Genomic DNA, 12,331 nt, shown 5'->3' with positions numbered 1-12,331 from the left:
TACTTGTGGAAGTCTTGTTCTCCTTAGGCTTTCCCTTGTTGTGCTTCATCTCCTGTGCGAGAGCAATCGCTGCCGCCTTGTTGAGATCGATTGGGTCGAAGACTTCTACATCAAACTTGATATAGTCGTCTAACCCAAAAAGGAATGTCTCTTTGCGTTCATCATCCGACTTGCGTAATTGGGTACCTAGCTGCAAAACACGATTAGAAAAAGACATAACCGGCATACCATTTTGCTTGAGAGCGCGCCAATCGTGCGAGGTACTGAGGTGGCATAAACCGCGCCTTGAGCTTGTCTTGGAAATCAACCCAATTGAAGGAAAGGGACGTGAATTCGTCGGCTTCCTCTAGGTGCGCGGCTAACTGTGTATCTTGCCATGCGTGGTACCAATTAATGGTATCACCGGCAAGGTACATGGCTGCCGTCAAAACTTTGCTATTTCTTGTCTTCTTAGTTGTCGCAAAATAATCATTAAATTGATGCAACCAAGAATGAATAACCGTAGAATCCATCTTACCATCATACTTACTGAAAGTCAACTTCTCTGTGACTTGAGGAACTCCCACGATCTTTGGTTGGTTCAAATTTCGAGGCAAGTACTTGTCGAATCAACTCTTGAGTGCATAGTTCTCTTTGAGCCTCACACTCGATCTCCAAGGCCGTGCTTCGTACTGCCGCTTCCTCCTTTCTTTGTTCTTTTCATTCTTTTCGTTCGTCGCGTTCGCGTTCGCGTTCCAAAGCAATGCGAGTCTCTTCTTGTTTAGCCATCATGTTGATGCGATTTGCTTCTTGTTGTGCGGCAATTCTTTCGTTTCTTTCGTCGCGCTCGCGGTCCTTAGCTTCCTGTTGTTTTGCTTTTCTTGCTAGTTGTGCTGTAAGGTACAGCGGAATGAATGTTGTATTTTCTCAAGATTAGTGATCTTTACTGCTCAAGGTTCCTTTTAGTTCTTAGGGAAAGAGAGAGCTTTCCGTCTTATAGAGAATGCGGTGATCACGAACAAAATGAGTGGATCTTGTGCGTGCAAGTGAATGAGACTGAGAGAAGGAGAGAGAAAGTTACGACACCGAGAGGTTGTAAAACCCTCCTCTGAAGGCCCCACTCTCGTCGGGGCGAGAGTGGTCTACTTGATTGCACGAAAGAGTACAATGCAAATGCAATGGACTGATGCAATGGGACTATGCCGATGGTGACGACGATGATGACGACGACGACTTGGCTGAAACTGTGGATCTTTGATACGCTGAATTTCTTGGACTGTTTCGGGCTGAAATTGGACTGTTTTCGTTGCTGAAAATAGACTGTTTTCTTGCGGGTTAATGGCTGACACTGACTGCTGAAAAAACGCTAGGTTTAGGGTTCCCTTAGGCTGCGTTTTTGGGGAATAAGCTTGGCTGAGAAAACGCTGCCACAGCAGAGTTCTTATTGCTGAAAATTGACTGTTTGCAAGTGTCTAATCACCCTTACCCAGCTATGGTGTTCTGCTGCGATTGCTTGATGGAAACGCTGCCTTGGCTGAGGTTTCCCTTGCGTTTGTAAAGGCTGATTTGCTGCAGATCTGCCACAGATTGCTAGCGTTAGTACTTGCTGGTTACTGCTGCCGAGAGATAGCAAAGAAGCTGGTTCTGATGAGGAATGGCCTGGCGCTAGTGGCTGGATGAAAAACGCTGAATCTTCCTGTTTGCTGGCGATAGCTCCAAGAGGGGAAAGCGCTAGGCACTGCAAGAAGATGGGCCAACGCCAATGGGCTGAGGATGCGGGGGAATGGGCCTCACCAAGAAGCTTGGAGAGGGTCTTGCTGAGAGAGGGAGAAAACACCTATCGCTTGGTAGCCTGCTGTGCTCCTTGGCTCATCTGCCAATTTGTGCTAACTTGGGTTTGCTTATAAATTAACTTACTCCCAATTTGCCCTACTGACTACCCAACAAAAGTCACTTAATAAATAAGTGAAAAATGTCAAAAATAGAGAAAAATGGGATAAAGTCATCTGAAAAATCCCCAAACTGATTCTGATGGAATCTGATGGAAATGCTTATGCTTATGCAAGGTGCAACCAAAGGATATGCATCTACACTGAGTGACTGGGCATGCACGGTCTACGAATAGACTCACAAAAGTGCCAAATCACTTCTAATCTAACAGTTGATGAATGCACTGTATTATTGTATGCATACTCCACCAATGGCAAATACTGCTCCCACTTTCCTTTATGCTTTGACACATAGCACTTCAACAGATCTAGGACAGTAGAATTTGCCTCTTCTGACTGCCCATCTGTTTGAGGATGAAATGACGAAGAGAATTTGAGTGTTGTGCCCATATTCTCAAACAAGCCTCTCCAGAACAAACTTGTCATGCGTGGATCACGGTCGCTAACAATCGACTGTGGCATGCCATGATACTTGAAAATATTGCTCATAAACAAGCGTGCCATCTGATCTGGCTTTATCTTCTTCCTCACAGGAATAAAATGAGTTTGTTTGCTAAATCTGCAAATAATGGTCCAAATACCATCGTTTCCTGTCTGCGTTCTCGGAAGATCAAAGATAAAATCCATAGCAATACTTTCCTATGGTTTATCTGGAATAGGTAGTGGTTGTAATAACCCTGGTGCCTTTTGCTTGTCAAACTTGACCTTTTGGCATATTAGGCATTCTCGCACAAAGGCATCCACATCTCTTCTCAATGTAGGCCAGTAGAAGAATGTCTCAACCGCTTTAACTGTAGCATCTATACCATGATGGCCTGCATACGGTGGGACATGACTCTCTTCCATAACTTTGCGTCGCAATGTCTTTGTGACACACAATCTGCCATGCATCATCATGAACCCGTCTTTAAGAAGATAGTGTTCATGACGTTGTCCATCCATTAGCTGCTCGAAGACCCTTTGCAAAATCTTCATCATTTGCATACTGTTCTCTCATATCATCAAGTTCATGATGATAAGGAATTGACACAACTGATATTTTTGGCTTCCTTGACAAGGCATCAGCCACAACGCTCTTCTTGCCTTCCACATGCACGATCTGAAAATGAAACATGGACAAGATATTTGCCCATCGCATATGCTTCTCAGATAACTTTGTCTGTGTCAAGAAGTATCGCAAGGTCTGATGGTCCGTTTGGACAACGAAATCTGCACCTAGCAGGTAGTGTTTCCAACTTAAGAGCGCATGAATCACAGCCAGTAACTCTTTCTCATAGACCTGCATGGTCATCTCTGGCCCTTGTAAAATTCTGCTCTCATAGGCTACTACCCTGCCATCTTGCATTAGCACTGCACCAATTCTACTACCGCAGGCATCACACTGGACCACAAATGACTTCGTAAGATCTGGCAACATAATGACTGGATCTGAAGTCATCTTTTCCTTTAAGAGATTAAAAGCTGAAATCTCTTTCTGTGTCCATCTAAAGGTGACTGCCTTCTTTTGAAGAGCATGTAAAGGTGAAGCAATCTCAGCGAAATTTCGGATAAACCTTCTGTAATAGGAGCATAGTGCCAAGAAGCTTCGGACATCGTGCACCGTCTTCAAATTTGGCCATGACTTGATCGCTTCAACTTTTGCAGGATCCATTCTGACACCATTCTTTGAGACAATGTGTCCCAAAAACTGAATCTCTTCCAGAAAAAACTCACTTTTCTTTGCATTGATGAGCAACCTATGACTGCGTAGCTCTTCGAACACAATGGCCAAGTGATGCCTATGCTCCTCTTCATTCTTTGAGTAGACTATCATGTCATCAAAGAATGTACCAACAAACTGCTGGTGTGGACGGAAAATTCTGTCCATCATCCTATTGAACGTAGCAGGAGCATTGTGAGACCAAAGGGCATCACTAAAAATTCGTAAAGGCCAAACGTCGTTCTAAAAGCAGTCTTGTGCACATCCTCTGATCTAATGCGGATCTGATGGTACCCACTCTTTAGATCTATCCTGCTAAACATAGCTGCTCCTTCTAATTTGTCCATAATATCATCAATTCTAGGTATAGGGAACCTATTCTTGATGGTATTCTTGTTCAGTGCACGGTAGTCAATGCACATACGCCATGAGCCATCCTTTTTATGCACCAACAACACTGGAGAACAGAATGGAGATGAACTGGGCTGAATCAGCCCCTTTTCTAACAGCTCTTGTACTTGGCCCATTATCTCTTTCTGCTGAGCCGCACTAACCCTGTACGGAGGCTTATTTGGTGGGCTAATGCATGGCACCAAATCTATCGCATGGTCCTCGGGTCTCTCTGGCGGTAATTGAGACGATAATGAATCGGAAAAACAGTCACTATACTGTTGTAAGAACATTGACCTTTCTTTATCTAGCACAGATAAATTTGATTCATCACAATCTGACACTTCACGTGCAAAAACCAAGTACGCAGAAAGATGCTTTTTCATTACAGAAGTAATAGCAGAAGCTGATACAGTGGGAATAGACTCCCCTTTAAGCTTTACATCCAAAATGTGAGTCTTTCCCCTGCTCTGTACAGTGATCTTTTTGTTGTAGGCATCCACCATTCCTTGTACACGAAACAACCAAGGAATACCTAACAACACATCACATCCGTCCAGTGGCATGATGTAAAATTCTTCAGCATCTACATAGGATTGGATATGTAGACGCAACTTTTCAATGATGGGTGTCACAGCCTCTGTATGGCCAGGACATGCCAAACCTGCCTCTGTTGTATACCCCATCTCTTCAGGTCCGATTCCCAACTTTGAAGCCAATTCTGGGGAAATGAAGTTGGCTTTGGCACCTGGATCAAAGAAGATAAGCACTGTTTGATCCCTGACCTTTCCCCATGCTCTGCAAAGCTCACTTGCATCTGAATTTGGCTTGTTGCCCACCATATCTGGCACTAGACCAGCCATGGGCTTCTTTCCTTTCCTGTCCTCCTTGTCTTCAGAATCAACTTGCTTTTTCTTTGTAGGACAATTGTAAGCAATGTGGCCAGGCTGCTCACAAATAAAGCATTTGTTCTCTGTCCTCAGGACCTTCTTTTGCTCTTCAGACTTGCGAGGAAAACGTCTTTTCCATTTCTTCGCTGGTCCCTTTTCTGATTCAGCCGAAGCTTTGCCTTTCCTTGCGTTGGCTGGCTCCTGAGTCACTTCAGGAACCTCCTTGGAAACATACTTCTTCGCTGAATTTTTCTTGGATGATCCTTCCTTGACGCCAGTATTGAATTCACAATCTTCTCCCTTGAGCAAACCATTGCCAGTGTTTGCTACCTCGATGAGCTGCGTCAAAGTAGTGACTTTGGTCTTCGTACAATACTTTCTCAATCCTTTGGGTAGGACACAACAGTATTTTTCAATATGTTCTGTCAATGGCACAAACCTATAGGAAGTTACCGGAAGTAGAGCTTTCCAAAACTTCCGATTGTAGTCATCCATATTCTTGCAAGTGGCAGCATTAAGCTGGTGCCATTCTGTCATGACATCTGCTTCAAAATCATCAGATAACCATGCCGCTGCAAAAATCTGCTTGAAATAAATCCATGTGGACGGAGCTTGCCCTTGGAGCAACAAAGTTGTCCACCATTGTCCCGCATTCCCTGTCAAGAAAGTGGTTGCCTTGCGGACCTTTGAAGCCTCTGTAAAGTTTCCCCCTGCATAGGCCTTGTCAAACTGCTGGAGGAATGAGAGAGCCTTCTTCCTGTCATCAAACCCTGTAAAGGTTGTGAAAGACACACCTTTGCCACCTTCTTTGTACGGAGTTGGCCTCTCTAGCGGCGTTAAATTGTCATATGGAAGTGACTGAAACATGGGAACACTGTTAGGGTTCATTTGTGTTCCCTGACCGCTATTAACTTGACCTGGAAACGCCATATTTGGCTGCTGATTTGTAATTCCAGCCATACCAAAATTTTCCTGTGGCATCCCAAATTGGCCATGAGTGCTCTGAAACCCTGGTAGCATGCCTGTGACACCATACATGGGGTTAGGCATCATCGTTTGAGCACTCCCGAACACTGTTCCTGGCGTGTAAAACTGATTTCCAGGTGCATGACCAGCCATGCTCCGGAATACCGATCCACCTCCAAAATAGCCAAGGTGTACTGAAGGTGGTGGGAAGACCTGTTGCATAGCCTGTAGGTTACTTCCTTGCCCATTAGAACCAACTATAGGCTGCTGAAAGGTGGCGGGCTGAACTGGTACAGCTTGAAAGACTGGCATCTCAGCCACCTGTTCTTGCACCTTAGGCACAGGGTGTGGAGACTGCATGTTCTCCGTCAAGTGTACAGGTGTTTCCATTGACTGTGCGGTATGAATCACCTGTGCTCGAGCCTTAACAGGCTTTTGAATATGATCCAGTGACCCAACTTGCTGAGACGGAACAGGAGATGCAGAAAGGCTAAAAACCTCGGATTCTGCATTACTTGTGTGAACATAGCCACAGCAGTAGCCAATTGGGTCCTGAATTTATCATTATCCGTCTGTGGTGGTCTTGAGGACTCACCCACTTCATGTGTCTGTTGACCTTGTGAAAAGGAAACCTCTTCAGTCACATCATCTGGTCTGTCAGCCATAATTGCAATTCCCTGTGTCTAGTCTATGATCCCCTGTGTCTTCAAGCCCAAACTGACCAAGGCTCACTTCTATGGGAAAAAGTGATTTAATCCCGGCGATGGAACCATGAAACCGGCCTGTTCAATCCAAAAAGGGCGGTAGACTTTACTTTAAACCTTGATTTAGCTTTCACCCATTATTAGTCGTCTATTTTACCTGTACTTTCAAGACAAAACAAAGGGGAGAGGGATACAGGCTGCTAGATTGCACCTGTATGAGTAGACGGACACCAGATTGGCCCCTAACTTAGGCGCCCCTTTCGGTATTTCTTTATTGTTCAAAAGAGGGAATAAACGCTGTGGATCCCTACAAGCTGCCCCGCACAAACTTGGCTGAATTTCAACTGTTCCGGCCCGATTTCGACAGCATAACTGTACTAGGACCCTTCACAGTCAGTATTCCCACGCATTGACTGACTTTCCCGACGCATACGGGCACTTTGCAAAACTTGGCGAGAATCTGCAGCACGCTGAATTCTCTGTTTTCAGCCCTGAAAATGCGCCAGATCAACTGTGCAGCGGTCCCCTTGCGTCCCGGAACCTCCTGGGGGTATTAGGGTCCGTTTAGGGCCAAAACCCTAAACCTGCAAAAATACACAGCAGGCTGTAATTTACTGTTTCGGGCTCTGTTTTGCGTTCCGGTCGCATCTGTAGCAAGTCCTCGAGCTCCCGCACCTGTAGGGCTACTTGCCCTTTGAATCGGACGAGATTTCGGGCGTGAAACCTCTCCGAATCACCTGTACCTGCGGGGGATTAGCCGCTAGCTAATCCAGTACCTGTGCAAGAGGCTCTTGCCTCGGCAATCGCACATGAACCTACACAACTGTACATTGGTCAAATGAAGAGCCCACTAGTGGGGCATAACATACTGTCAAAGGGGAGAGGGAGGGCAGTGCGTAGCGTGCAGGGCATCACTCCTGGCACCGCACTGTGCATAAGAGGGAAAGCAAGCACTCCATAGCTCTTAACCTGTGACAAAACTGAAAATGAGGCTCTCTCTCTCCTAAATTCAGCGCCAACTCTTGTTGCATGAGGCAAGTGCACCAGAAGGTGCCACTTGGCACATTTATAAGCATTTTCCCGTTTCGGGGTTGCCGCCTAAAAATCTCCCAACCGGTTGCCCAATTGACTTCACGGCAGAGTAAGAAAATGTTCCCCTTGTCATTCCGGAGGTAATGACGCAAACACATTTTCAGGTCCCAAAATAGCAGTTCCCTAAATTTTAGGAGATGCTGCCATTGTATCTTTCTAGGTCATCCGACCCTCTTTGTACACTGTGGCCACATCCAGAACTGAAATGTAGCCTTTGTAGCAAAGGATTCCACTTTGGCTAGTCAATGACCCCACTTTGTCTAACCATAGTCTTTGTCCAACCTTAGTGCTCTCTTGCCCTCAGGCCTGGACTCCCTCTGGACAGTTCCACACTAGCTATGCAATGCAGGGCAGTTAGATTTCCCGAGGGGTGTTTCCAAAAAGTGAAAGTAAATAGATAATAAGAAAGAAATCAACAAAAAGGATAGATAGTAGTTACACGCTGGTGACAGTAGCACAGACTGTATGTACAAAAATCAGCCCTCTCTCTCTCTCTCTCTCTCTCTCGGGCGTCCCCTCCAGCTGAGGTGTCCTGCAGGTTGCTCTACAACTGCCAAGTGTCCAGTTTGCCTCTTTTGAGTTAATTGCCTAGTACCCACCTACTTATAAGTGTAGTGAGGGGCCTAAATGACTTTGAACTGAGCATAGACACCCTTTTACTCCTCGGATTCCAATGCCGATTGGCCCGACCAACTCGTGATGACTTGCCCTTCTCGACTGCGGGTGAAACTCTCGGCCGTCGGCCGTTTCACAGTGGTCATACAATATCCGGGCATTTGCAACTTCAAAACAAGGGTCCCAAAAATTAAACAAAAATCATCGGAAAGAAACTAACAACTCAAGTTAGCAATTGCCACGTCCTCGTGACATACACAACTGCCGAACTTCTATTCGTGGATACTTTCTGTACTTCTGATGTTGAATGCTTTTGATGCCTGCGGATGCATAAACCGATGAAAACTCTTCCAAACTTGTGGATACTGCGAATGTAGGTACTCTTACATGTAAACGCTGACCACACCAGTTACTAGGTAGCCTTACTTTTGTCGCAGAATACCAACCTCGATGTTGACTCTGCCTTGCGAGCAAGTACTGCCACTCTAATAGTCCTGTCGTGAAAACATTGCGGGTGAAGTTGAAAGGTAAGGGTGCTCGAAGATATTTCGATGGAAGTGGATGCACGCTTCATGCGAATGTGAATGCAGAAGAGGGTTAGGGATCCTTTCTCCAACTCCTTTCATATCGGCATACAAGGCAAGCAAGTCAAACAATCCTAGAAGCCTTTCTGATGTTTTTGTAGTGCCGTTGTGTCTGCAGATGTTTGTATAGTGTTTATATGCATCAAAGGTGGCATTGCAAATATAGATACAATGAACAAGACGCTTTGTAAACAGCTAACCTGTTTTGTGGTAATAAGTTTTATGTCTAAACTCGAAGAGACTGCTTGACAAGGTGTATGACAATCAGTTAATAGAAAAGGTTCAACCTTTAAACAGGCTTTTTGATTGTACTCGTGGAGTGGAAGGGGATAGCTATTGACGCTTTTTGGTAAAGTGTGTGATATGTTGAGAACCAGGGTTTTCATTTTCATTCAGCACTCTTCCTCATCCTAAGACGAATGAAACCAGGGAAAAAGCAGTTGCCTGAGATGCTGCCTGGAAGTTTGTATTGAGTACTGTTAACTGTAAATGGAAACTTGAAATTGATGTACTTGCATTCTGCGTGTATGCAAATGTTAGATTGTTAGTGATGATTTTGCTCTTGTATTTGGCAGTTTTTGGAGAGATTTGGGGAGATCAGTATGCTGGATGTGAAAGGAGCAGATGCAAGGAAAATGCTACTGGTTGTTGGTATCATGACACTGCATTCGTTTGGTGAGGGTTCAGGGGTAGGAGTTTCATTTGCAGGATCACGAGGGCTTCCTCAAGGTATTATGGTGACTCTTGCAATCGCAGTGCATAACATCCCAGAGGGCTTGGCCGTCAGTATGGTGCTAGCATCTCGAGGAGTTTCTGCTCGAAGTGCTATGCTGTGGAGTATGTTTACTTCTTTACCTCAGGTACCTCTTTCCTTGCGTTTGTCAGTCCAGCAATCCTAGGTCTTTGTTTCAATTTGGTCATTTTGGAATTTTGACGAGCAAAATCTTTAATTTATACCGTCTTTGATTGCCTTCATTTAATTTCATGAGGTAAGACTTTCATATGTGTCGTGAGCTGGCATGACAGGGGTTCGTACTACCTAGGCTGTCAGTAAGTACCTGCAGAGAAGCAAGAGGTTCAATATAAGTTTCTGAGGTTGAATTTCCAGCCTAACAACGCCAAAAAGAGGGTGTTGAAACAACAAAACAACCAAAAGCTAATTACTTGATACAAATTTTAAATGCATGCCTACGCTGTCAGAAGCAAGAGGTAGGGTGGTGAAACAACAAAACAACCAGAAGCTAATTACTTGACACAAGTTTTAAATGCATGTGTTCAAGTAATTGTTAGGGGCATGTTAGTGCTGATTATGGCTTATTTTGGCCAACATGTTCTTTTGAAGGGTTCCAATAGATGTCTTTTGGTTAAACCCTTATTTTATGGTGGGGAAGACACTAGGAAGGGAAGAGCTTGGGTTCTATTTGCCCTATACAAACATAGTACAGGCTAAGAGATTTTGCTTGTTCTGCAGCCATTGGTGGCAGTTCCTGCGTTTGTTTGTGCTGAGGCCTTCCAGAAGTTCCTACCATCTTGTATGGGCTTTGCAGCAGGTTGTATGATATGGATGGTCCTCGCAGAAGTGGTGCCTGATAGCTTCAAGGTGAGTGTACTGTGAGAATCTAGACACAATGTTCCCTTGTTTGTTAGGTGTTTAAGACACAGCATCTGTGCAGGAAGCACACCCTCAACAAGTAGCATCTGCAGCAACTCTCTCTGTTGCATTCATGGAGTCTCTGAGTACAGCCATGGAAAATTTTGACGAAGGGCCTCGGTAGGTTTTCACCTTTTGTTTATTAGCGATAATTTCCTTCCTTTGCATGTGATGTGTGATATCTTGGCTTATTGTAGGTGGGAAAGCTTGACAGCTTTTGGAGTTTCCCTTCTTTTTGGCCTTGGACCGTTTCTAGGTGGTATTGTTCTTGTTATGGTTTCAGACTCCATTAAACTTCCTCAGTCGTTCCTCACGGGAACGTCAACTGGTATATGCTTCGTTTTGCTGGCGTGGCGTCCACTTCAACTATGGTGGGGAGGCAAGATGAGTGCATTTGCCATTGGAGGCCTTTTCTGCATTGGGTCCTTTCTATACCAGGCCCTTGAAAAAATTACCCTCAAATATATGTCGCAGAAAGTGGGAAACAAGGAGCTGATTTGCCCCGCGCCAACTAGATCTGTAAGCCCGGTCTCATCAAAAGCTCTACTTGCATGTGGGGCTGTGGGTCTCCATGCATTTGCGGAGGGTCTTGCTTTGGGTGTAGCTGCCCCAAAAGCTTACGGGCTAGGCAGACACATGCTGCTTCCTGTCTCTTTGCATGGGTTACCAAGGGGTGCGGCTGTGGCAAGTGCTACTTACGGTGCAATGGGGTCATGGCGCATGGCGTTAACAGCTGCTACGGTGACTGGCTTTGCAGGGCCTCTGGCAGCTATGGGTGCAATCGTTACCGGGATTGATTATGACGGTTTGGATTACTGGATGGTGATTGCATGCGGAGCATTGCTCCCTGCATTTGCTGGAGACCTGTTTCGCCGTGCGTTGAAGCTCCATACTGCGTGTGCTGTGTACGGGTTGTTCATGGGACTTGGTTTCGCAAATGTATGCTTAGCCAGTACAAAGCTTGTGTGTTTACATACTCCATATTGCAATTCCGCACCAGAAGCTGTCACCTAATTGTAGTTCACACAAGGCGGCCCATAGAATGGGATGGGTCAGAAATTTATACTGAAGCTGTTCTCTCAAAGAGATCCTGTATATGGGTTTACGACAGCTCAACAATCAATGGATACATACATACATTCTGTTATGCTCAAAGAGAAGGAAAGAGCCAGAACAGCCTATTCTTTTTTGTGCCAGCAGGTTTGAAGTAAATCGAAACCTCTGGCTGTTGGTTCCGCTGGCAGACTTGCAAGTTCTTCGTGCTGCTTTTAAAGTCTTGTCTGTGGATTTCATCCGCATCAGTGCTGAAGCTGACTCATGGCTATGTTCAATAAGCTCAATTGAAGTCGTGTGTATGGTTCAAAACCGATATGCTTTGTTTGTTGTACATTGTGATTCGTCATAGGTGCAAGATGCATCCTGCTTTCATATCACGTCTTTCCAACACTTGATATTTGTACTTGTACGAGATTCAGGAAACAGATCTCTCTGGCCAATTTCTGATTCAGCTAAAATGTGTTTCAATATACATATAATCATAAGCTCTTTCCAGGTTCTTCTTCCTGATACAAACAGTAGACTGTAGTCTGCCGCTGTGGTCTCTCCTTGCTGTCTGCTGCACGTGTTTGGGGTGAGCTAAAAAATGTTGCATATCGGATGACAGCCTTAAGTTTTCCACCATAAGACTAGCATTGCCTCTCCTCTGGAACCACTCTTGTCATCTCCCATGATCTTGAATGCGTGTACTAACTAGCATAGCTTAAAATTGGCATTGTCTCTGATTTCTGGGATGCTTGTGAATGAGGCTTTGCT

General features: G+C 45.0%; 1 protein-coding gene across 1 annotated transcript in view; it reads left to right on the top strand.

Annotated features, from left to right (window-relative positions):
• The window catches only part of LOC147436693 (ZIP metal ion transporter family), a 45,994-nt gene extending 33,904 nt beyond the window's left edge, over positions 1–12,090 (top strand). The window contains exons 2-5 of the mRNA XM_086489510.1: positions 9,444–9,728; positions 10,340–10,468; positions 10,542–10,639; positions 10,717–12,090. Coding sequence (XP_086345636.1) covers positions 9,444–9,728; positions 10,340–10,468; positions 10,542–10,639; positions 10,717–11,533 — 1,329 coding nt within the window. The 3' untranslated portion in view covers positions 11,534–12,090. The remainder of the gene's footprint in view (positions 1–9,443; positions 9,729–10,339; positions 10,469–10,541; positions 10,640–10,716) is intronic.
• Positions 12,091–12,331: the final 241 nt, after the last annotated feature.

The sequence above is a fragment of the Adiantum capillus-veneris genome, chromosome 18, assembly GCF_014529385.1.
Source record: "Adiantum capillus-veneris isolate H3 chromosome 18, ASM1452938v2, whole genome shotgun sequence".
Lineage (NCBI taxonomy): Eukaryota > Viridiplantae > Streptophyta > Polypodiopsida > Polypodiales > Pteridaceae > Adiantum > Adiantum capillus-veneris.
This window is presented reverse-complemented; position numbering and strand designations above follow the sequence as displayed.